At 44.7% G+C, this 26,468-nt stretch overlaps 1 protein-coding gene across 1 annotated transcript in view; it reads left to right on the top strand.

Moving 5' to 3' along the window:
- LOC126210183 (cytochrome P450 4C1-like) overlaps window positions 1-25,410 on the top strand; it is a 194,472-nt gene extending 169,062 nt beyond the window's left edge. The window contains exons 6-7 of the mRNA XM_049939347.1: window positions 1,385-1,585; window positions 24,814-25,410. Of these exons, the coding sequence (XP_049795304.1) occupies window positions 1,385-1,585; window positions 24,814-25,272 (660 nt within the window). The 3' untranslated portion in view covers window positions 25,273-25,410. The remainder of the gene's footprint in view (window positions 1-1,384; window positions 1,586-24,813) is intronic.
- The last annotated feature ends 1,058 nt before the right edge of the window (window positions 25,411-26,468 follow it).

Below are 26,468 nucleotides of genomic sequence, written 5' to 3'. Positions count from 1 at the left end.
CCATTCTGATAATACAGCTTCACTAAAAGCGCCTTTTCAGGTAACGTCAACGTGCTGCGACTGCTGGAGCATCCGATTCTCTCTCTCATTACAGCTCCTTTTATACACGACTGTCATACGCAGTCACTGACGTTTTGCTGTCCAGCGCCATCTGTCGGAGATTTTGTGAACTTTGTTTTTTTTTTTTTGTTCTAATAAAACCCCACGTCATTCCAAGCATGTGTGTTAATTTTGACCTCTCTATCTACATTATTCCGTGGTTTATTAAGTTTACAAATTTATACTGACTTTTTGATCACCCGGTATTATTGATGACTGAAGTATCTGTTGTATTTATTAAACTTATGGAGAAACGGTACGAGCATATGGACCAACCAGATATGTTAACAGCTGTAAAGAAATTTCGGGGTTACTTATTGATCAACATTCGTACAATAGCAGTTCCAAACTCTTAGCTTGCAAATAAACGTGGAACATCTGATTTATTGCGATTCTTCAGTTTCTCCTGGCGCATTTGTTGGTCTAACAGTCCACGGGTGTACACCGTTGAAGAACACTGGAGACACACTCGACTAATGTATCTGAACTAGTCAGCAGTCGCAGGGCACTGTTTGTCCAAGAACCGTGCGATCGACTGCAATCGTAGCAGGATCTTGGCACAGACTTGCAAGTACTGGGACAAAATCCCATAGAAATTCGCACAAGGGACGATCTCGTGAGCCGAGATTCCTCCTACAATTTTAGGAGTGCCTGGGAAGCAGCACTGAGTTTAACTAAGAAGATCCTCGGCAAACGAAACGATTTGGCGACCGGGGCGGACAGAGCACTTACACGAACGCCAGCACAGACGCCGACGCTAGCTCCTCCGCAACCCCCCCCTCCCCCCCCTCCCCCTCCCCCTCGAGCGGCTGCGGTTGTCGACCGCGGACGGAGCTGCCCACGGCGGCAGGGGGCGCTGGGGTCAGAGCTCAGGTCGCGAGCGTACTCGACGACGGCGCCAAAGCGTTGTGCCCGTCGGACACTATGAACTGGCAGTACACCCGTGGACTGTTCCATCATCTGCCGGCCGGTGTGGCCGAGCGGTTCTAGGCGCTTCGGGCTGGAACTGCGCTTCCGCTACGGTCATAGGTTCGAATCCTGCCTCAGGCATGGATGTGTGTGACGTCCTTAGGTTAGTAGGTTGAAGTAGTTCTAAGTTCTAAGGGACTGATGAACTCAGATGTTAAGTCCCATAGTGCTCACAGAGCCATTTGTTCCACCATGTGATTTATTTTGCAGTACTCTTCTGTTCATCAGCACGGGCAGGTTTCGGCACACTTACGATCACTTCTCGATGTCGGACTACAGAGTGCACACCAGCTGACCTAACTGAAATGCCTCACAGCTGGTGAACCTGCTCATAGCGGGCACGGAGACGACCGCTGTGACCGTCAGCTACGCACTGGCTCTGCTGGCGCTCCACCCCGAGTGGCAGGACGCGGCCCGCCAGGAGCTGAAGGACGTCTTCGGCGACGGTGAGGACTACCTGCGCGCCCCCAGCCTCGCAGACCTGGGCGAACTCAGGGTGGTGGAGAGCATCGTCAAGGTGAGCCGCCGTCCGCTGGCTGACACAGTAGGGCCCCATATTCTATACGTACTGGCGGCTGGGTTACCGGCCGGTACACTTTAGATATAATAAGCGTTTCAGTCTACAATGGCATTTTTTTTAAATGTGTCATCCTCGGGCCATCCCCTAGCACACGGTCATCCCACTCGCTTCCCCAGTAGATGCATCAAATACTGCTATACAGTGCTGTGACAAAATTGATGAGATGTGGATAAGCACACCTACCGACTGCTGTAGTACCAGGTACACGCGACCGAAACTGACAGACTCTCAGTACGCAATGGTAGTTCGAGTTAGTTGCACAGGACATTCCATTTCTGGAGTCGTTAGCCAATTCAATATTCTGAGTCCATAAAGAATGTGCTGAGAATACCAAATTTCAGGCATTTCTATGCTGTTCAACTTTACCCTCGAGAAGATCGTACGCGAGACCTTCCAAGAGAACGAAGGGATTGAAATCGAAGGAAAGAGAGTGGCATACTTAGCCTATGCAGACGACATCTGTTTAATCTCTAGGTCGGAAGAGGAGTTGGAGCAAATGACGAAAGCACTAAAGGAGACTGCCAGAAAATTTGGGCTAAACATAAACGAAGCCAAGACAGAGTACCTCATTATGACGTGTGGTCATTGTCAGACTGCTGATCATCTACAATCACTCAAGGTTGGGGACCAGTCCTACAAGAGAGTGCAAGAATTCAAATACCTAGGGGCACTTTTCACTGAGGACTCGTCATGTCAAGCAGAAATCAATGCCAGAATACAAGCAGGAAACCGATCTCACCACAGCCTAGCACAACTGCTTCGGTCCAGATATCTCTCCAGACAGTTCAAGATTCGACTGTACAAAACCCTGATCCAACCTGATGTTCTATATGGCTCTTTTTTTGAGAGAAAAGTGCTTCGGAAGATCTTCGCTCCGGTTCTGGATGCAGATAGAGGCGAATGGAGGATCAGATACAACCGAGAGCTTGAGGAACTATACCAGCAGCCGAACATAGCAGGAACTGTCAAAGCCAAACGAATGCAGTGGGCCGGCCATGTGGCCCACATGGAGGATCACAGATGGCCTCGGAAGATCCTCGATTTCAGACCTACAGGAAAGAGACCCCAGGGAGACCCAAGAAGCGTTGGAGGGATGGACTCCATGAAGATTTAAACCATGTGTCAATAGATGTGACCGGATGGCGGATAGCAGCATTGGACAGAATACAGTGGAGGAGGAAACTTGTAGATGCGTGCGGTCCACTGGGCCTGGTCACCTAGTAGTAGTAGTAGTAGTAGTAGTAGTAGTAGTAGTATCTCTGACCACAGAGAAAGGGCTGCCCGACAGCCTTCACTTAAACGACCGACAGCAGCGACGTTTGCATAGAGTCGTCACTGTTAACACACAAGCAACACTGCGCAAAATAACAGCAAATCACAGTGTGGGGCGCACGATGCACGTGTCCGCTAGGACAGTGGTCTGTGGCAGCGGACGCCCCTGCGCGACTGCCCTTACTAACAGTCTGTCACAGCCTGAAACGCCTCTCCCGGGCTCGCGGCTGTATCGGTCGGACCACAGACTACGGGAAAACAGTGGCCTTGTCAGATGAGTCACGATTTCAGTTGATAAGAGCTGATGCAAGAACTCGAGTGTGGCACTGATCCCACGACGTAATTGACTCAGGTTACCAATATGGCACCGTGCAAGGTGGTGGTGGGTCGTTAACGGTGTCCACTGTGTTTACGTGGAATGGACTGGTTCCACTGGTCCAGCTAAATCGATAATTGAGTGCCAACGGCTATGTTTGGCTACCAGTTCCCAAACAAGAGAATGCACAATGTCACCAGGTCACAATTCTTCACAACTGAGTTCGAAGAACGTTCTGAACAATACAAGTGAATGATTTGGTCACCCAGGTCGCCTGAACTGGATCCCATCGAACATTTATGGAACATAATCAAGAAATGAATTCGTGCACAAAGTCTGCATCGGCAACACCTTCGCAATTATGGGCAGCATGGCTCGTTATTTCCGCAGGGGACTTCCAATAAACTTTTGAGTTCATGCCATAAGTCGAGTTGCTCCACTACACTGGGCCAAAAGTGGTCCGCCACGATATCAGGAGTTATCGTATGACTTTTGTTCTCCTCAGCGTATATATTTGGAAAGTAATCATGACGACTACATGCCAGGGGATGCCCTGAGGAGATACTGTGTAAGCAAACCAGTAGCCAATAGCCAAAATTAAAACTGCGGCCGCGCAGGATTAGCCGAGCGGTCTATGGCGCTGCAGTCATGGACTGTGCGGACGGAGGTTCGAGTCCTCCCTCGGGCATGGGTGTGTGTGTTTGTCCTTAGGATAATTTAGGTTAAGTAGTGTGTAAGCTTAGGGACTGATGACCTTAGCGGTTAAGTCCCATAAGATTTCACTCACATTTTTAAAACTGCGACCACAGACTAAAACCAGCATTAGTTGTATAGCAGGACCTGCTGTTGGATAGCACAGCACCAGCAAGTTAAAATGTCTGTTAGTGTCTGCTGTGTCCGACAACTGCACGCAGCAGGCAAACTGCAAGGCGGCCACCAACAGCCCATACGACCACCCTGTCACCTTCGTGTGTGGGCAGCAGTTTGCGAGAATTCTTTCAGTTTTCTACCTTCTTCCCAGCATGTTTTATGTGTCCATTTCACTTTAAATCCCTCCATACGCATGCTCCCAAATATTTAACAAAATGGGATGCATCCAATGAGCGTTCGGAAATTGTGAAACGGCAGAATACCGGATTTTTCTTCTTATTTATGTCCAATACGTCATGTTTGCTTAGGGTTGGTAGTCTGCTGCAATCTTTCTACCGAGTGTCGGCCCTCTGCAGATACTCCTGCTGTCCGCTACAGTTTCCTAGCACAGAAACTTCTCTATACAGAACAGCATAATCCACAATGTCATAGGGCTTCCAACACTATGTACAAAATCGTTTATATGTGGTGCGAACGGTACCAGTTCTATAACGCTCTCTTGTGGTACGCCCGAAGCTTCTTTCATGTCTCTAGATTTCTCTCTGCTAAGAATAATACACTGTGTTCTCTTTGCTAGGAACTCTTCAGATCGTGGGAAAGAGGGCCTGATAATCAGTACAATCGTATTTTGTTCATTAAGCGATGGCCCCGAACAGTACCGCAACCTTCTGGAATTTGAAGTACATGGCGTAACCTGAGCTACAGTACCTACTGCCTTCTGACTCTCTTGTACGTTGAAATATCCTAGTACTATATAACAGTGCATCAAAATCTGTATTAACAATTAACATTATTTCTGACAACATTTTAAGGAATTCTAACGGAAAAGATAAATTTTAATGAAGTGAAACGAATCATATTTTTTATTCAAAGAATGTAGGTGACGGTAACCTACCTTTGCACGGAAAAGTAACTGAGATCGGAAGCCAAACTTGTAGCTCGATGAACTGAAAACTACAACATGAGGAGTACTGTAGCTATGGGGACTACAGGCCACGGATCAACTTCCCGCCACTAGTCGGCGCTACAGTAACAGTACTGCTCGGCGCTGCAGTTGCTGGCGGTGGTGGGAAATTCAAAATTCCCAGATGGTTGTAACGCTACCGCCCTTAAACGGACGTGCGTTAGCTGTATAAAGCCTGTACTGTAATAAGTTCACGGGCTTCACCTTATAATCAAGGATTTTAGTACATAAATTGACCGCGTGTACCTAATAGAAGCAAGATCGGACTTGTAATCAGTCAATAACTACAGTGATTCATCAAGCATATGTAAAGTATAATTGCTCGTTCGCATGGACAAGAAGTATACACAGTAGATGCTACCTATAATTAATGATTCGGTCGCCAGCCTACTTAGGCAATTAGTGAGCTTTTCCTTGTACAAGTGGGTGCATGTACAAGCATAGTAACACGTAGTAATGATGCGTTATATGGCAAAGTTTGGACCCGGAAAAATCCACTGAACTAAAGCTTTCTCTTTTTGTACTAATTTGGACGAGCTAAATTCATATATCACCACACAGCAATGATTATTACGAACTGCATTTCGTATATTGATCAGACTGAAATCGGGCATAGATTTTCCTAGAGTGTACCGTTTTGAAAACACACATACAATGTCACTATTGAAATTGGGAAAACAACACTAATACACTTAGGTTCAATAAAGGACTTAAATTTACAGGTCAAATATGATCAGCACATTTCAAGGTTTGAAAGAATGAACAAGAGAAGGGGGGGGGGGGGGCTGAAACTGTTATGGTCGTTATACTGAAACTGTTAAGTACTAAAAAGGCAAATTAACACTCAAATTTATCAATCAATGGATAACTACTCTTTCGTCTTACTTCTGAATAATTTAACTGACATTATTTCTGTCTCAGATTAATTAAATAACATCGCTAACTCAATTAAAAAAAACTCTCTTCCAAGTTAGTCAGACTTTTGTCCTTTACCAACATTTGCAATAATTCACAGAACTTTTAAATTTCTTTATAGCAAAAGTTTGACTGCTGATAATTCTCATTTACACTAATTATAAACTTTCAGTTCAGGATACTCGGGTCGCACAATACGAGGTAAGGATCCTGTCTAGGTCAGTGATCAGGATAAGTCATGGCTAAGGCAATTCTGGTAAAAGTCACGTTATTATTGAACGGTTAGAAACATTTTCGACACTGGTCCACACAAATACACTTCTAAAGATGAAATAAATGTTTGACCTGTGCAAGTCGGTGCGGCGGTTGGCGGGCAGCGAGGTAGCGGGCAGCACGGCACACATACAAGCGCGGCTAAGGCTCACGCTACATAGGCACTTTCCATCTTCTTAGCGTCGTAATCTTTCCAATTTTGTGCCTCAGAATATAGCCATGCCAAGTAGTCGTCGGAATCGGTTCATCCGAGGCTCAATGGAATCCACTTTTCCTGGGTAGCCTCCTCGGTACAGTACGTGTTCCTCTGACCGATTCACCACTCCGACTCTTACTGATGCTCGCCTCCGACTGTCTACTGAGCCCGTTGTGCCGAACCGCGCCCAGTGTGCGTTTTCCCGCGCTCGCCTGCCTCCACCTTTTCCCGCTCCCCTACAGGTAGGGTATTCACCACAGGTTTTCTACTACACATATCCTAATGCATTACCTACGTATGGACCAAGTGTTTAAATTACAATTTCCACATTTTACAATAGTTTTAACATTAAGTACACTTTCTTTTGATTATCACATCATTTGAAATCTAACATAATTAATAATATTCATTTCAAAAGTTACCCACAGTTTCTTTAACATCACGAAAAGAGCAAGAAATTAAATCAACCATTTGTCACACTAATTTAGAGAAATTCATAAAGAAAAAATTATTATATGTACAGTTGTCGTTACATGGTGACAGCCCATCTTTTCTTCCATATGACTAATCAAACTCTCATTATCAGTCACGTAACACACCACAGCCTTTCCTATCATATTCCCCTCCCCTCTGCAGCTAATACAACATACTATTAAAGCGAAACAGGAAATGAAAGTGTAGCGGGCATTACAATATAATCACGTGAGGGCCCACAAGCAGGCATCTTGGCTGTTTTCAAAAGTGCCTGCACGACCTGAATTTTTGCACCATGTTCAAATGTGTGTGAAATCTTATGAGACTTAACTTCTTAGGTCATTAGTCCCTATGCCTACACACTACTAAACCTAAATTATCGTAAGGACAAACACACACACACACACCCATGCCCGAGGGTGGACTCGAACCTCCGCCGGGACCAGCCGCAGAGTCCATGGCTGCAGCCCCCTGACCGCTCGGCTAATCCCGCGCGGCACCACCATGTTCAAAAGTGTTTATCCAAAAAATTGCATAAACGGTATATTTTGCGGTAATACCTCATCTAAAATATTCCAGCATCCACACACAGACACACACACACACACACACACACACACACACACACACACACACACACACACACTTACACACACTGACTCACTCTCTCTCTCTCTCTCTCTCTCTCTCTCTCTCTCTCTCTCAAACACACACACAGACACCATTTGCTGACTAGCTGCTGAACAGTTCTGAATACGTACAGTATTTACAGATCTATCTCAGCATGATCATCATAATCAATAAGTTTCAGCTCTCTGATTTATAAGCCACAGTATCTCTCTCGCTCTCTCTCTCTCTCTTTCTATCTCTTTGTAATCCTTAGTTTAATGAGGCAGCAACATTATAGTACATTACAGAGGGATTGAAAGGAATAGAGGTGTTACCACTAGCTGACACCGCTAGTAGCTGACTGCCACTGCACTGTGGGAACAAGTCTTGACAAGTCTCAACTTGCTCACTGTACTCTCATTTACGAACACTGGCAGTCCACACAGGTTGAGTCATGAAAGAGGAGTGCAGTTTTGACAATTCAAAGCGGCAGTTGTCATACATGCAAAGAGGGGCTTTGCATTTGAAGAAGTGTGTGGACTGTGATCATGTCTCTCTCTCTCTCTCTCTCTCTCTCTCTCTCTCTCTCGCTCATATAGAATTCCTCGCTTATTGTATATGGAGGCTTACCACTATTGTCAGCCATCACAGCTCACAACAATTGCAATAAAAATTCAGTAAATAACTTACTGCAATGAAGTTTAATGCTTACAATGGCTATGACATTCCCAGCGTAGCACTCAAGACACTACTGAACATTCATTGGCTGTCAGGAAATGTGTGATGTCAGGTGTACAGAATAAGCTACAGTGACAATCACTCTTGCTTGTTGGAACAACTCACAACTTCCCAGAACAAGCCTGAACTTGCTCAGTAGACGTAATGATTAGACTTGCTGACATCTGCATATGTACACCGATGCGGTCTCCCAGTTTGTCATATTTCGCAAAACTGATGAGGTACTTGTATATGCAAGGTAATGATAGTCACCTTGTCAACTGACCATCACAGCAACTAGAGGAGATAATGGCAGCCACTTCGTCAATTGACCATCGTTGCTACCACGCAATATAGTATGGTGGAATCGCCATCACCCAGAATTTTTCTGCAGTGTGACAGTGTGACCTGTTGGAAACAGAAGTAGTTAGAACTATTCAGAACATTTACGAACTTATCTGGGTTAGTCGTAGTCAGGCTGAAGAATACTACGAGTATGTCAGTTCGGAATGCCTGTCTGTTTGTGTTAACTATCACTGCCTTTCCTACTTAGCATTATCAGCAGAAGCTGACAGATGTTTTGTAGTGGAAGTTAAAGTTAATGTTCTAGTGTGGAATCACTATAATGTTGGGTGACTTTGAAAGTATAGCAACTTCCTTTTCTTACCTATATGATGTGTTGAAAATGCTATTTCACATAGTAATCTGTTCAGTATGCTGTTTCACATAATTTCCACTGTGTAACAACAGAAAATGATATACATTCTGAACCAAAAGACGAAGCCAGTACCATACCGTGAGGTCAATGATTGACTGACTGGTAGCATGTCTAAGCGCAACACATTCTGCCTAAAGTGAAGGTTGACAATGAGGCTTTCGTTTACTGTTTAACTTCTTTTGTGTGTTGCCGAGTTTTGTGTTTAGCATGTTATTGAGTTTATTTTCACTATGTGTTATACTCGAAACTGCCGAGTGGTAATGCTTACAGTTAATGTGATTTGGATCTGTACCTAATGATGAGATGAGATGAAACAGTGATGTACCTGTTTTGTTGTAGAGTAATTGCAAGTGTTTTTGTATGAGAGGAATGATGGATGGTATGTTTGTGCCTTGGTGTATGTGTATGTTGGGAACGAACGAGTGTGCATCTATAATGATTCCAAGTCCTTTGTTTTGAAGCACTGGTAGTTTGTGTAGGTGAGTGTCAGAAGCCCTGACCCAGACATCACAGCCATATAGTCTAGCAGGAAGTACTAACCCATTGGTCTTGAGCAATGGGTGTAACTGATGAAACCTGCCCAAACCCCAATTACATGCGTCAGCAATGTGTAAACTCCAAAGTAGTTTGTGATCAATTTTGGGGCCTAAATATTCTACCGATTCACACCATAGGAGATCTCACCTGTCTAGAGAGAGCTGCCGATTGGGTAGTCTCCTCCTGGTCTCCTGGTTGTGAAAATTATGGCGCTCCATTTTTTGCGATTAATTTTGTTCTTCCAGAAGTTGCATCATTAATTAATTTTTCTAAATGTGCCGCTGCATGCACATGACGAAGTAACTGGTGTTCGGGTGACTAGTGTGTGTAGACAGCTGTATCATCTGCAGAGAGTGTGATATGACTGTTGTCTTGTTTAGTGATATCTTTAATATGGATACTGTGTGGTACGGAGCCCACGACTGAGTCCTGGGAAATCCCTGCATCTATACGTTTATGTTGTCATGCCAAACATGGTCTAAGGCTTCCTTGATATCCTAGAAGACCGCTCCTGTGCTGTGCCCTTCTGCCACGGCCTTGCGGATTTGCTCGACCATTCAGGTGGCCTAGGTTGTTGGAGGGCAGCGTGGAGGGTAAAAATCGTAGAGGCAGACCAAGAGATGAATACACTAAGCAGAATCAGAAGGATGTGGGTTGCAGTAAGTACTGGGAGATGAAGAAGCTTGCACAGCATAGGGTAGCATGGAGAGCTGTATGAAGCCAGTCTCAGGACTGAAGACTACAACAACAACAACAACAACAACAACAACAACAGGTTGTTGTGTCATTCCTCGCGTGAAAGACAAATTGTTAGAGGATGGTGATTTGCCTGTCGTTGAGGAAGGTTTGCAGTGATGTGATGATTAAGTGTTCGAGGATTTTACTGAGAAAGCTTAGGAGAGACATTCGTCTGAGGTTTTGTGGAAAGAGGGGATTTTTCTTTTGGTTCGGGAGGGTGATGACTCCGGCTGTCTTCCAGGCTGTAGTGAAATAATGTAGTCCTCGGCAGGAGTTGTAGATGGTTGAGTGGAAGATTTTTGGATTGAAGTGGCCTAACGCCATCGGTACTAGGAGATTTGGAGTTGTGAACCGTTTGATGGTTGACCTGAACATTTCGTAAATGACTGGCTGAACTGAGGTCTGTGATATTCTTCTTTCTTCTGACTGATCGCTCAACTTCCTCTTCGTGGTCTTCAGTGTCATCATCATCGACAGCGTTTCCTGAAGTGCCTTTTAGACCTCAGTGGTTCTCGTATTTCTTCAGGAAGGTCCTATCGTCTGTTTTGGTGCGTCGTCTTTGTCGTTGACCTTGAGTAGTATTCGTGCTGTGTGTCCACATTGCCGTCGATGTGTCTTCTGTTATTCACATTCTGGTAGTCGTCCATGTGGAGGCGTGCCAGGTTTCTACAGTTCTCCTAGTCGGTCGAGTATGTGCAGTTAGTTGTGATTTTTCTTATGTAGTTGGCAGTGGCTAGTTTCAGGCTGAGTGGGAAGTGGTCAGAGCCAAGCTTGTTTATGTTAATTGGGTTGTATTCCCTACGAAAATTTTTATGTGGGAACATGTCTAGTATGTCGGAGTGGTAAGAGTGATGCGAGATTAGTATGTTGACTCTCCTGGTGCTATGATGTTAACATGGTTTCTTGCCTCTATCAGGATGTGCAATGTACTGCCAGTCACGTTTCCAGTTCTACAGCCCTCTGCCATGTTTTTCAAGTCTCCTCCAATAATCACTCTCTGACCTAAGAGCAATAGTGTTTCTAGGCCTACTGGAGGAATAGTCTCACCAGGAGGATGGTAGGCTGCCACTAGAGTCACAGTCGTCCTATTTACTTCTGTCTCTATCGTAGTGGCCTAAATTCCCGCTGACTATGGGTAACCTATGCCCACCCGGCTGGCCGAGCAGTCTGACGCGCTGTTTCCCAAGCGGGAAGGTGTGCCGGTCTCCGGCACAAATCTGCCCGCCGGATTAGTGGCGAGGTCCGGTGTGCCGGCCAGTCTATGGATGGTTTTACATCTGCCTCGGCGAATTCTGGCTGGTTCCCCTGTCTCCATGTACGTGTAGACCATCATTACTCTACCATGCAAACATTTGGGGTTACACTCGTCTGATAAGAGACGTTCCCAGGGGGAGGGGGGGGGGTCCAATGGGGGCAGGACCGCACAATAACCCTGTGTTCGATGTGGGGCGGCGGTGGGGTGCGTGGTGGACTGCTGTGGCCTGTTGTGGGGTTGTGAACCACTGAGGGCGGCGGCGGGGACGAAGCCTCTCCATCGCTCCTACGTCCCCGGTTCAATACACACACACACACACACACAATGGGTAATCTATTCTGAACTAAGACTAGCGTCCCTCCTTTGAGACGATTTGATCCATCATTTCTGTATGTGGTATAGTTTCTAATCCTAAGGTTGTTATCGGTTTAAGGTGGGTTTTGCCTAATAGTGCGATATAGATCGCATAGTTGTCTAAGAATAATTCTGGGGAGTATTTTTGGGGTTGAATGAGATCTGAATTACAATTTACTATGGTAAAGGATAACTTAGGAGTAGGGACCATTGAAGAATGACATCACTGCTGTGGCAATACTCATGAACTTTTAACAGGTTGTCTGGGGCAGTCATGACCTGCTCCATCGTTTCCACCGTGGTAACTATTTCGCTAACGTTGAAACTGCTTAGCAGTGGTGGGAGGGGAAGGGGGAGCAGTGGTGGGGGTAGGAGCAGTGGTGGGGGTAGGAGCGGTGCGTGCAGCAGCAGGCGGCTGTGCAGTCGCCGCTTTCTGTCGCTCATTTCTGTTTCCTAGCAGAGTTGAGAGAAGGGGCTGCTTTGGGACCAGCTTGCACTCTTCGGTCTCTGTTTGAATTCATGGATTTTGACATTTCGATCCAAGAGGGGCATTTTCTGTAACTGTCTGGGTGCGACCCTTTACAGTTTGCGCATTTCGGTGCCTCTGCTGTCGCTTTCAAACAGAGCTCGGTGAAGTAGCTGCCTGTGGTGGTCCACGTCGCAGTTGCATAAAAGATGACTGAACCTTTGGCAACCGTAGCACTGGCTGTGTCTACCTCTCTCTCTGTATGACTCTACTGTTACCTCATGGTACAGTAGGTGCGTGATTATTTAGACATCTGAGAAACTGTCGGCCTTCACGATATTTGCAACGAATACAAATGTTTTACCCTTGTTTTTTTGCCTTGTCTTTTTTCATTGTCTCAGGTTTGTGCACCCTGACTACAACATGTGCGTTAAATCCTAGTTCTTTTAGTTTCTGTTGGACGTCTGTTTCCTTTGACGCTGGCGTGCGGACGGGGGACAGTTTTTCGATTACCACCTTGAGGAATTTATAAGTGGGGCGTTGCATTCCTCTGTTTTCCATGCTTTTGACAACAAACCGAAAGTCTTCACGGTTGTGCAGCTGCTTCTTCACTGTGTAGCCTTTGTAGATGGAGACTGCTTTCCATTTTAAGGAGAGCCTAATGTCTTCGACAAAATTTCGATATCCCTCGGTTTGATAGCTCATTATTCGAGGAATGCGAGTAATTTGCTTTTTGCTTTGTGCTGACGCTTAAAGGAGAGCACCAGCAGCATCGAGTGTGCGTCCCTGCAGATTTGTTTGACGTGCTCACGGAATTATTGACGAGGACATCTTCTCTTTCAGGAAGAGGCAGGACCGGGACTGCTACCCCTTCTTTGGTAGCCATTCCCTTTGATCTACTCGCAGACGATTCCCCTTGTTCGCGCCCAGTGCTTGATATTTTGCGGTTCTTTGTGTGTTGTTTACTCACGACTGTATCACTGCTCAGGCGCAGTTTGCTTGGACGTCAGGCAAGAGGAAAGTCCGCCAGACACAACGTTTGGAATGTCGTACACGGCAGAGTTGTGCTGGACAGCAGATCTGCCCACCCGAGCCAGGCTGTGCACATCCGCTCCACCCTGTTGCTGCACTGTGGATAGTTGCGCTCAGCCGTACCAGCTGGTGATGCTTTTGTGCTGTGATTAAGTCTAGTATGCAATATTAAAGGATTTTACACTTTTCTGTTGATCTAAAAGTTTTCATTATGAAACTGATTGGCTTAACACTTCCTTGGGATTCGATGACAAGGATCCACCTGCTTTGCATGCAACATAACTCTGAAATCAGGAACCACAGAAGGTTTGTTTCTAGATTTATTTTTTACATACATGTAAGAAGGGAAAGCCTTTTCGCAGACGAGACAGGTAATAAACCTGTTATAGATTTCTTTGCTAGCATTCGAAATTCCGTCTTTATGCTTAACCAGAAACTTATTGGTGACGAAGATTTAGTTTCTGTAATTTAGTCACTGAGAGTTTCGAATAGCTGCTCATTTCAATTTACAGTTCGTGTGGATTGCAAAGCTATTGTCTTTTCCAAGCGATTACGAATGCCGTTGTTATTACTGCATAGAGCAGGCAAATAGTCTCTGAAAGTACCTTAAAATGCTCCTTAATTTTATTCTTAATATTTTCGTCTGAAGTAAGACGAACTTTTACCAGGAAATCGTGAAGGGTATCGAAGTCCTCAGTTTGATTGGATATCAGACAGATTTCCCAAACTCCAAGGCTTTTGATGAACGATTCGTACAATCTTGCACGTTACACAGGTTTGTGTTTGGTCTGTGAAGTAATAAATTTTAACTGTTGACTTTTCATCAAAATTTCAGTCAAATAAGCTACAGTCAGAAACCAGATATTGCCTAAGGAAGGTGTACCCGGTGAGAAGAAGATAAACGTCATACCATATGAGAACAGTTCTAGTGTGATATAACCATCTTACATCCGTGTTAGTCAATAAAAACTTTTACATACTTAGGTACATCCATTTTTGCCAATAAAAGCGGTTGAGCATTTAGGTTAGCTGTACAAAAATTCGATAATTAGTAGCAATTTGAAAATTTGTGGTAAGTTGTATGAGACCAAATTGCTGCTGTCGTCGGTCCCTAAGCTTACACACCACTTAATCTAACTTACGCTAACACACCCATGCCCGAGGGAGGACTCGAAACTCCGACGCGGGGAGCCGCGCATACCGCGACATGACGCCTCTGACCGCACGGCAACCAACCCTCCGCGGAGCAAATTAGTAGGATGAACATTAATAAAATTAACTATTTTCACAGCATCGTATGGTACAGAGATTTTTCACATGCATCTGTGAATACGTTTATTCAATATTACAAGCAACAGTGGACATTTGAGTAACCATTTTGTTGCTTACATTACAGCCACCAGTTATTTTAATATACACTACTGGCCATTAAAATTGATACAGCACGAAGATGACGTGCTACAGGCGCGAAATTTAACCGACAGGAAGAACATGCTGTGATATGCAAATGGTTAGCTTTTCAGAGCATTCACACAAGGTTGGCACCGGTGGCGACACCTACAACGTGCTGACATGAGGAGAGTTCGCAACCGATTTCTCATACACAAACAGCAGTTGACCTCCGTTGCCTAGTGAAACGTTGTTGTGATGCCTCGTGTAAGGAGGAGAAATGCGTACCATCACGTTTCCGACTTTGATAAAGGTCGGATCGTAGCCTATCGTGATTGCGGTTTATCGTATCGCGAAATTGCTGCTGCCGTTGGTCAAGATCGAATGACTGTCAGCAGAATATGGAATCGGTGGGTTCAGGAGGGTAAGACGGAACGCCGTGCTGGATCCCAACGGCCTCGTATCACTAGCAGTCGAGATGACAGGCATCTTATTCGCTTGGCTGTAACGGATCGTGCAGCCACGTCTCGATCCCTGAGTCAACAGATGGGGACGTCTGCAAGACAACAACCATCCGACGACGTTTGCAGCAGCATGTACTATCAGCTCGGAGACCGTGGCTGCGGTTACCCTTGACGCTGCATCACAGACAGGAGCGCCTGTGATGGTGTACTCAACAACGAACCTGGGTGCACCAATGGCAAAACGTCATTTTTTCCGATGTATCCAGGTTCCGTTTACTGCATCATGATGGTCGCATCCGTGTTTGGCGACATCTCGGTGAGCGCACATTGGAAGCGCGTGTTCGTCATCGCCGTACCGGCGTATCGCCCGGCCTGATGGTGTGGGGTGATCAGTTGACGTCACAGCAGCTGCGAAGAGTGCTCCACCTACCATCTTGGAAGGATGCCATGGGTCTCATGACGGTCACGTGATATGACCGAAACCGGTCACCTATGTTCTTGTAGCATACGTGGTGGGCTGCGATCGAGACTGAATTTTAAGAAGAAAATTTGTTAACTTTTTATTTTGCTGCCAAATTTGAATTTTGTTTGCAGTAAGAGATCAGTACTACTCATCAGGGCTCAATCCGAAGCGATCACTGAAGACAATGATACTCCAGTCAATGACGTTCCAGGGCCAGTATTGGTCTGGAGATGCCCTGGATAGCTTTGGGACACCGACATGACTGTGGCCTGCGATACGGCCCGATGCCCAGGAGTGCCACTTCTTCTCGTAACAGAACCGCATTGTCATCAACGGCACCCTTGTAGCACTGCGCCATGTTGACTCCTGGACTTTTACTTCAGCAACATAATGCCTGTCTGCACACGACGAGAGTTTGCACTGCTAGTCGTCTTGCCGCTCGACCCCTACCTCAACCAGCCACCAGGATCCCCAGTTGAGAGCGTTTGGAGTATTGTGGGCAGGGCCCTCGAACCATCTCGGGTTTGACGATCTAACGAGCCAGTTGGGTAGAATTTCGCACGATATCCCTGAGGAAGACATCTAACAACTCTGTCAGCCAATTCCTGGCTGAATAACTGTTTGCACAAGGCCACGGCTGGACCAGCGCTTTATTGACTTGTTAGGCTCTGGAGCTCTCGTCCAATTTCCCGGAAATTGTAATCATTTGTTAGTCCGTACGTGTACATCACACTTACCGAGTTCCGTCCTATCCGGATAATTGCTTTGTCGTGTGCCATTCCGTTTTGTCTTAGAGTGTAATTACGTATTACGATAAGCGACCTGCATGAGTGTGTGCATCTCTCTCCCTCCCTCCCTCCCTCCCTCCCTCTCTCTCTCTCTCTCTCTCTCTCTCTCTCTCTCTCTCTCTCTCTCTCTCTCTCTCTGTCTCTCTCTCTCTCTCTCTCTCTCTCTGTGTGTGTGTGTGTGTGTGTGAGTGAGTGTGTTTGGGTCTGTGTGTGCGCGCGCGCGCGTTTCTACTCGATAAATGAAAGATAGTTTCATGGTAATTTCCAAGAATGATTGCGTATCAATGCCTCGGTCTCCAAACGATAGATATCGAACGTGCGATTCTAAATCGATCACGCGACTGTGGTGACTGGCGTTATGAGCATGTTTATATTGATTTTATAATTTCGACTACCGCGCCTCAGCTGCGCGAAGGCGCTTTACGACAGATAGCGCAAATGTAGGTACACCACTACGTATGCGCGGCCCGCTTCTGCTGCAGAGCGCGCCAAATTAGATAGGGGGCGCGGTATTAGCCTTCTTCACTGCGCAGGCGCCGCCGCGCCAATTTTCGGTATATATAGAACGACGCGCACCAGTAATCTTCAGTCTCGTACTCACCTGAAGATGGCTTCACGTTTGTTAGCCGAAATATCGTGCCAAGATGTCAACGTGATCCGGCTGCAAGCCCGAAATATGATGGACCAATCAATACGCCGGGAAAACTTCAAGATACGCATGTTTATAGTGGTCACTACAGCAGCGACAAAAGAAGAGCGTTACTAAAATAGCTGCAATTACAAAGAAAACGTCTCACCTCACTCCTCGTCGACGGTGTCCTCATGAGAAACTACATTTGATGTGTATGCTACGTGAAGCATTCCGTATTTGCCGTAACATGGGTAGACTCTACCAATGTCACGCAAAAATATGGGTAGAGTATCACATTTCCGATAAAAATTAAAACCATTTTCTACATTGCATAAGCATGGAATTAGATTCTTCCACGTGAGGCAATCGGCCAAAGAAACGTCTACAATACGAGACATCCCACTCACTACCGCCATAAATCGTTTGGGTTTTCCTAGCATCGCACAAATAATTTATCATAACGCCCGCCACCACGGTCGTGTCATCGATTTAGAATGGCACGTTCGATATACGTATATCGTCTGCAGCCGGCGGCTTCGATTGGCATTCATTCTTGAAAATTACCAAAGTAATCTTTGACACAAACATGATACCTTCGAGATATCTCAGTGATGTGGTTCCCTCATCTTTTGCTATGTGTCATATCTGTCGTGTTCAACCACCACCAACTTCGGTCGTGTTGTGATGAATGCTAACAATTTGTAATATGTAGTTCTCCTTGTATATTACAAAAATATAAAATTTACATGCTATCTTACAAAAAATGTCATTAAAACATGTTCCTTCCTGCCTACAACCAGGTTTCATTACATCATTTCCCTATTGGTTATACTGTGTGTGTCTGTTTTGCATCACATATTGATTAGATTTCGGTGATATGCAGTAGTTTATTATAGGAAATACAGTCTGTAAACGTCTTACAGACCCATGGTACCATAGTTCCAATTAGCAAACATTGCAGTGTTCCTCAAAAGCTCGATTCCACTTAATATTTTAATGCAAATGCAAATAAAAAGCAATATCAGGTTGCTAATTACATCGATTATTTTTTCTAGTGTAGAATATGATTAATTATCTCGCTCGCACCCTGAAATCGTATTTGCTACGGTGAAACATTATGTAAAAACTTGTAAAAAGACTAGGTAACGACAGTTTGTTCTATGAACCACGAATAACATTTCCTCGGATTGAAATGTCAACAGTCTCTACTTATTTTAAGCGTGTAGATATCATTGTAACATTTGGAAAGCATCATAGAACAAGTTAGATGCGAAAAAAATTTAGTTAGGGGCGAACAGCTTTCTGACACTTGATGCAACCATTGCGTGTTTTGTGCTGCTGACGAATTTATGTAGAGATTTTAGATTCGAAAGCAACATTGTGGAACTTGAAACGCATCATAGACTGATTGAAATGTGGAAAATAATTAAGGTGAGGCTCTGTTATGCCTTATATGGAAATCTAACTTTGCAGATTCACTAGTGCTACTTCACCTGTAATTTCATGATATACACATTGTGTGTGTGTGTGTGTGTGTGTGTGTGTGTGCGCGCGTGCGTTTGTGTGTGTGTGGGGGGGGGGGGCGGGTGGGTGTGTAGATGGATGGGTGTGTGTTGCTGACGTATTTTAGCTGTGGAAATACTACAAGATACAGCGTTTACGTAAGTTTTTGGATAAACACTTTTGAACATCACGCAGAAATTTAGCTCGTTCAGATACTTTTGAGCACAGTTCAGATTCCTGCTCTGGTGCTACACAGAGATTTCACTTCAATTGCCATTAAAATGATATGCCGTGCTTGACTGTGTCGTTTTGAAACTACGCCGATACAGGGTGGAGAGGGGAGGGAAGGGGATGTGGCATGTCACATGATACGTAAAGGGGCGTGGCTTATCACGTGAGTGCTGTCGTCTTCGATTTTTGAAATGCCAATTTCCATGAAAAGTCTTAAAAATTCGAATCGTACATTTGTGTGATAGTACCACTGAGCTTCCCACACACTTCTGTACCGGACGTCTTCCATTTCTCCGCCTTCCCCCCTCATGAAGTAACGGCCACAGTATGCAGCAGATTTGTTCTCAGCAACAGTAGTTGGAATATCGCTGCTGTGGAAGATCAGATGCAACCTCGAAGGACTGATGTAGTCTAGTAGTAATTTGTATCACTCATGTTCAGTCCATTAGTGTCTAGATTTCTCCAAAATGATCAGTGCACACACACACACACACACACACACACACACACACACACACACACACACACACACAGGTATGCATTTTACACCAACAAGCCACCCACCTTTCGGTCGTGTTACTTCTCTTTGCCTCAACTGACTACTTCTTAGCAGGAAGGCCATGGTAAATAACATTGTAACTCTTAACGTAAACATTGCGTTTTGTAAGTTGATGTATTTTTGAAAATATTTTAGATACTACAAGAACATTGCGAAACTTGACAAATATCACAGACATATCTCACGGATATTTATTTATTCTTTCATTTTATAGGAGGTGGGTCAGAAATGAAAGGGTATGAGTACACTTCTTCTAGCGCTGAAAAAACTTAGTTAAAGTTCACAAGGTTTCAGAGTAGTAATGAGACTGCAAAATGGCATTTCCATTTTTTTAATTTATTAGACATAAGAATACTTTCTAACGTTTTCTGTTTGCATGCTGGAATAACAGGTTAACATAACACGTCAGTTTTGTATCATAAATCCTAAGTGTTTGTATAAACTTGTGTCCATTTGCTTCCAGAATACTGTGATTTAAGAAGAAGGTGATAAACGTTTTCTCTATAATGCTTTATCATAGATTGTTATCGATTGAGATATCATATAATTGCTATTTAGAGCTACAACAAAATATTTAGGTAATCCTACATGAATATCATGCCTTTTGTGGCTTACAAACAAAATAAGAAAGAGTGCTGTTTATTGTATTATCCCATTATCGAAAATATTTATCATCATCTGGGACATTTCCCGCTCTCACGTATCATAGAAAGGTTATTTGTATAACATGTTATATCAAAAATCAGTATAGGCCTATATCAAAGTAACGTTTCTTCGGAACAGTCTTCACAAAAAATTGTATTTTCTGTATGATCATTTCTTATCATTATTTGTTCTTTTTGCAGGATTACTTTCAAATCGTAAATCAAAATTTTAAAAGGACACTGTGACACTCTCAACCAACCACCTGCGGATTTTCTTGTGGAAGCAAGTGAAACATCGTCTCTTAGGCCAGGAGTATCAAAATTACGCAATAGGGCGATATAGAAAAGAAAAAAAAAACGAAATGATTTAAGATAAGAGAGAATAGCTACAAAATAGGTATTGCAAAAAGGATGACCTAGTTTCGAAAGTCCATATCTTTTGATAATATCAAAATACCAACGTGGGATGAATTGCAAAATACTCGCCTTATCTTAAAGTTTTACCTGTGCTGCGCCACACGCTCCGTGTGTTCACCGGCAGCAGCGCCAACAACATCTAGAGGGGACCCCGAGCCACTGTTCTGTACTCTTGGCCTCCAGGGTGCCAAACGTGACGCCATGCGACTTTTCACTGTGGCGATGTGTGAAGGAAAGTGTGTTCATCTTCCCTTTAGCTCATGACAAAGAAGAAGTGATGAACAGAATAATAGCTACCAAACTTCTGATACATTGTGTAACGTTTATGTCGAATTTAGCTCTCGTCTAGATGTTGTTCATGCAGCACTCCTAATAGCACAGCTAAAACTTTAAGATTCAACATTTAAGAGAGTATTTTACAACTCATCCCATGTCTGTAGTGTGGTTTTATCGATAAATATGCAGTATTGAAGCCCGCATCTCGTGGTCGTGCGGTAGCGTTCTCGCTTCCCACGCCCGGGTTCCCGAGTTCGATTCCCGGCGGGGTCAGGGATTTTCTCTGCCTCGTGATGGCTGGGTGTTGTGTGATGTCCTTAGGTTAGTTAGGTTTAAGTAGTTCTAAGTTCTAGGGGACTGATGACCATAGATGTTAAGTCCCATAGTGCTCAGAGCCATTTGAACCATTTTTTGCAGTATTGAAATCCTGTCATTCTTTGTGAAACTGTACTTCCAGCAGCTATCTCCGCGTGCAGCCAGGAATGTTGGTCACAACGCGGATCTCGTGATGGTGAACAGTGGCCACTGCCGAGAGTCGGTTCTACATTGCGATGCACTCTACAGCAGATTAGTACACGGAGTTTCTCGTGTAGGCTGTTATGTCAACATTGTAACTGTGACTCAGTTGATGAAATTCGAATGATTTACATATACTCATGACCCATGAACCATGGACCTTGCCGTTGGTGGGGAGGCTTGTGTGCCTCAGCGATACAGATAGCCGTACCGTAGGTGCAACCACAACGGAGGGGTATCTGTTGAAAGGCCAGACAAACTTGTGGTTCCTGAAGAGGGGCAGCAGCCTTTTCAGTAGTTGCAGGCGCAACAGTCTGGATGATTGACTGATCTGGCCTTGTAACAATAACCAAAACGGCCTTGCTGTGCTGGCACTGCGAACGGCTGAGGGCACGCAGCTTTACTGTATGGTTAAATGATGATGGCGTCCTCTTGGGTCAAATATTCCGGAGGTAAAATAGTCCCCCATTCGGATCTCCGGGCGGCCAAGAGGACGTCGTCATCAGGAGAAAGAAAACTGGCGTTCTACGGATCGGAGCGTTGAATGTCAGATCCCTTAATCGGGCAGGTAGGTTAGAAAATTTAAAAAGGGAAATGGTTATGTTAAAGTTGGATATAGTGGGAATTAGTGAGGTTCGGTGGCAGGAGGAACAAGACTTTTGGTTAGGTGAATATAGGGTTATAAATACATCAAATAGGGGTAATGCACGAGTAGCTTTAATAATGAATAAAAAAATAGGAGTGCGGGTAAGCTACTACAAACAGCATAGTGAACGCCTTATTGCGGCCAAGATAGATACGAAGCCCACGTCCACTACAGTAGTACAAGTTTATATGCCAACTAGCTCTGCAGATGATGAAGAAATTGATGAAATGTATGATGAGATAAAAGAAATTATTCAGGTAGTGAAGGGAGACGAAAATTTAATAGTCATGGGTGACTGGAATTCGAGAGTAGGAAAAGGGAGAGAAGGAAACATAGCAGGTGAATATGGATTGGGGGGAAGAAATGAAAGAGGAAGCCTCCTGGTAGAATTTTGTGCAGAGCATAACTTAATCATAGCTAACACTTGGTTCAAGAATCATGAAAGAAGGTTGTATACGTGGAAGAAGCATGGAGATACTAAAAGGTATCAGATATATTATATAATGGTAAGACAGAGATTTAGGAACCAGGTTGTTTTAAATTGTAAGACATCTCCAGGTGCAGTGTGGACTCTGACCACATTCTATTGGTTATGAACTGTAGATTAAAACTGAAGAAACTGCAAAAAGGTGGGAATTTAAGGAGATGGGACCTGGATAATATGACTAAACCAGAGGTTGTACAGAGTTTCAGGGAGAGCATAAGGGAACAATTGACAGGAATGGGGGAAAGAAATACAGTAGAAGGAGAATGGGTAGCTCTGAGGGATGAAGTAGTGAAGGCAGCAGAGGATCAAGTAGGTAAAAAGACGAGGGCTAGTAGAAATCCTTGGGTGACAGAAGAAATATTGAATTTAATTGATGAAAGGAGAAAATATAAAATGTAGTAAATGAAGCAGGCAAAAAGGAATACAAACGTCTCAAAAATGAGATCGACAGGAAGTGCAAAATGGCTGAGGAGGAATGGCTAGAGGACAAATGTAACGATGTAGAGGCTTATCTCACTAGGGGTAAGATAGATACTGCATACAGGAAAATTAAAGAGACCTTTGGAGAAAAGAGAGCCACTTGTATGAATATCAAGAGCTCAGATGGAAACCCAGTTCCAAGCAAAGAAGGGAAAGCAGAAAGGTGGAAGGAGTATATAGAGAGTCTATACAAGGGCGATATACTTGAGGACAATATTATGGAAATGGAAGAGGATGTAGATGAAGATGAAATGGGAGATATGATACTGCGTGAAGAGTTTGACAGAGCACTGAAAGACCTGAGTCGGAACAAGGCCCCCGGAATAGACAACAATCCATTAGAACTACTGATGGCCTTGGGAGAGCCAGTCATAACAAAACTCTACCATCTGGTGAGCAAAATGTATGAGACAGGTGAAATACCCTCAGACTTCAAGAAGAATATAATAATTCCAATCCGAAAGAAAGTAGGTGTTGACAGATGTGATAATTACCGAACTATCACTTTAATAAGGCACAGCTGCAAAATACTAACGCGAATTCTTTACAGACGAATGGAAAAACTGGTAGAAGCCGACTTCGGGGAAGATCAGTTTGGTTTCCGTAGAAATGTTGGAACACGTGAGGCAACACTGACCCAACGACTTATATTAGAAGAAAGATTAAGGAAAGGCAAACCTACGTTTCTAGCGTTTGTAGACTTAGAGAAAGCTTTTGACAATGTTGATTGGAAAACTCTCTTTCAAATTCTGTAGGTGGCAGGGGTAAAATACAGGGAGCGAAAGGCTATTTACAATTTGTACAGAAAGCAGATGGCAGTTATAAGAGTCGAGGGGTATGAAAGGGAAGCAGTGGTTGGGATGGGAGTGAGACAGGGTTGTAGCCTCTCCCTGATGTTATTCAATCTGTATATTGAGCAAGCAATAAAGGAAACAAAAGAAAAATTCAGAATAGGTATTAAAATCCATGCAGAAGAAATGAAAACTTTGAGGTTCGCTGGTGACATTGTAATTCTGTCAGAGACAGCAAGGGACTTGGAAGAGCAGTTGAACGGAATGGATAGTGTCTTGAAAGGAGGATATAAGATGAACATCAACAAAAGCAAGTATAGATTTAAGCGTCAGGAAGTCTTCTCTGATAGTATTTGTATGTAGTGTAACCATGTATGGAGGTGAAATATGGACGATAAAGAGTTTAGACAAGAAGAGAATAAGAGCTTTCGAAATGTGGTGCTACAGAAGAATGCTGAAGATTATGCGGGTAGATCACGTGACTAATGAGGATTTACTGAAAAGAATTGGGGAGAAGAGGAATTTGTGGCACATCTTGACTAGAAGGGATCGGTTGGTAGGACATGTTCTGAGGCATCAAGGGATCACCAATGTAGTACTGGCTGGCAGCGTGGAGGGTAAAAATCGTAGAGGGAGACCAAGAGATGAATACACTAAGAAGATTCAGAAGGATGTAATTTGCAGTAGTTACTTGGAGATGAAGAAGCTTGCACCGGATGGTGTGGCATGGAGAGCTGCTTCTGGACTGAAGATCACAACAACAACAACAACTCAGCATGCTCTACAGTGTCCACGTTGCTTTGGGTTGCTCATTCACGAGATGTGTCTGCAATCGAGCGCATATGGGACATCATCGGGCAAAATCTGCAGCGTTATCCACAGCTAAGTGCGTCAGGGTAGAAATTCCATCCCAGAAATTAATGTACTGTACCTGTACACGGGTTTGCGTTCTTTTATTCAACATTCTGGTGGTTACACCGATTGTTAATATATCAAGCATTTCACATTTGCAATAGCTCATCTTGCACTTACATTAACCACCTACGACCTTGCACTTAAACATATTACCTGGACAAATGTATTCACGAAATTTCATTACTCTACATTGATTAGTTTTTTGTGTTGTGATTTTTTTGATCAGTGTATCTTCACTGTCTTCTGGTGTGACCTGCAGGAGACACTGCGACTGTTCCCAACAGTCCCAATGCTTCCTCGGGTGGCCACGGAGGACCTTTGGCTGTCTGGAGGGTCTGAAAAGCGGGTGTTGGTCCCAAAGGGTACCCTGCTTGTTGTATTGCCCTTCCTCACACACCGCCTGCCGCAGTTCTTCCCAGACCCACAGCGGTTCGACCCTTCGCGCTTCTTGGAGGACCGCGTCGGTAAGGAGCACGCGTGCAGCTACCTGCCCTTTGGGTTGGGCGCGCGCAACTGCGTGGGCTCCCAGTACGGCCGCCTGCAGATCAAGATCTACCTGGCAGACATACTCAGGCGCTTCCGCTTCCTGCCGCATGGTCGGCGGGAGGACCTAGAGGCGAGTGCGCTTTCCTTCAGCCTGAACCCCATCAAGCCAATCAGACTGTCCTGCGTGCCTCTGCAAACGCCTTGCACAAAGGACCACCCTCAACATTGCTGATCGTCATAGTGGCCAATGTCCTGTAAGTTCAATTTTTGGTGGTAGTACTTAGTTGGATGTAGAGATAGTTTCTGGCATCCTGTAAAAATCTTTGTTCAGAGATGTAATCTTGTACTATAGCCAATAAAGAGATATTTAATTAAAAGTGTTGCACTGATTCCTACCAAAGCCAAGGGCCTCTGCTGGATCCCAGGACACATGACCAAAAACCACACTCCTGGATGTGGAGATCTTCCTAAACATTGTTCTGCGCTGCTTCCGCTGTTTTCCAGAATTGCTGCTGTGAGAACCTGGAGAACAATGTAGTGTCTATCAGCCACGCACCATACAGATTTTTAGGCCTCCTATATGCAAGGTTCTGGCACATTTAACCACTCTCTGTAATACTGAATGGCTGATGCTTCCTGTATGCCTGTACAGCGCCTAAGGACTACCCTTCGCACTGAAACCGAAGGACCTTCTAAACAATGTACTGAGGTGTTTTTGCTTGCTGCTGCACAGATCCTGGGAGGACCTTGAGGACGACGACCTTACCACCAGCCTACATACCACTCAGCTGATCAGTCTCCTGCATGTTCTGCAGGACCACATCCTCCTGGCCAATATCCTGAGGTCACTGGGAGTACGTCGGGGACGGTCCGCTGTCCACCACACTACATATCATCGAGTTAAACTGGGTTATTTTGTGCCTGTTCATGATCTCAGCACGTAGGGCCACCCTCCAGACTGCTGAGACTGAAGGTGTTCCACGTGAACACCCTGAGGGTGTTTCTGCACAGCACAGGTACTGGACGGACTTGGAGGACAATGTGCTCTCCATCAACCCACACACCACACAGTCGATCAGGGTCTGCTGTGTGCCTCTGCAAGGCCCCAGCATGTAGGACCATTCTCCACACTGCTGGAGATGGAAGTCCTCTTGTTCCATGTCCAGAGGTTTTCCCACATTATCTTAGACAGCTGCTGAGAGGGCCTGGAAGACTAGTTCCCCGTAAAGGAACATACCATCCAGCTTATCAGAGGTTCTTCCATGCCTGCAGAATGTTCCAGCACAATGGATAACCTTCTACCCTGCTGGAACTAGTAGTTCTAATATCCTGAGGTTTCCTCACTGCATTCCACAAGCTGGATGGTTGTAATTAAAGTGCAGTTACTAACGGAGGTCCAGCGTAGGCTACGATTATCCTACGACAGCG

Source organism: Schistocerca nitens, chromosome 10 (assembly GCF_023898315.1).
Source record: "Schistocerca nitens isolate TAMUIC-IGC-003100 chromosome 10, iqSchNite1.1, whole genome shotgun sequence".
NCBI classification, from domain to species: domain Eukaryota; kingdom Metazoa; phylum Arthropoda; class Insecta; order Orthoptera; family Acrididae; genus Schistocerca; species Schistocerca nitens.
The sequence above is the reverse complement of the archived record's forward strand: the minus strand, read 5'-3'. Positions and strand labels throughout refer to the sequence as shown.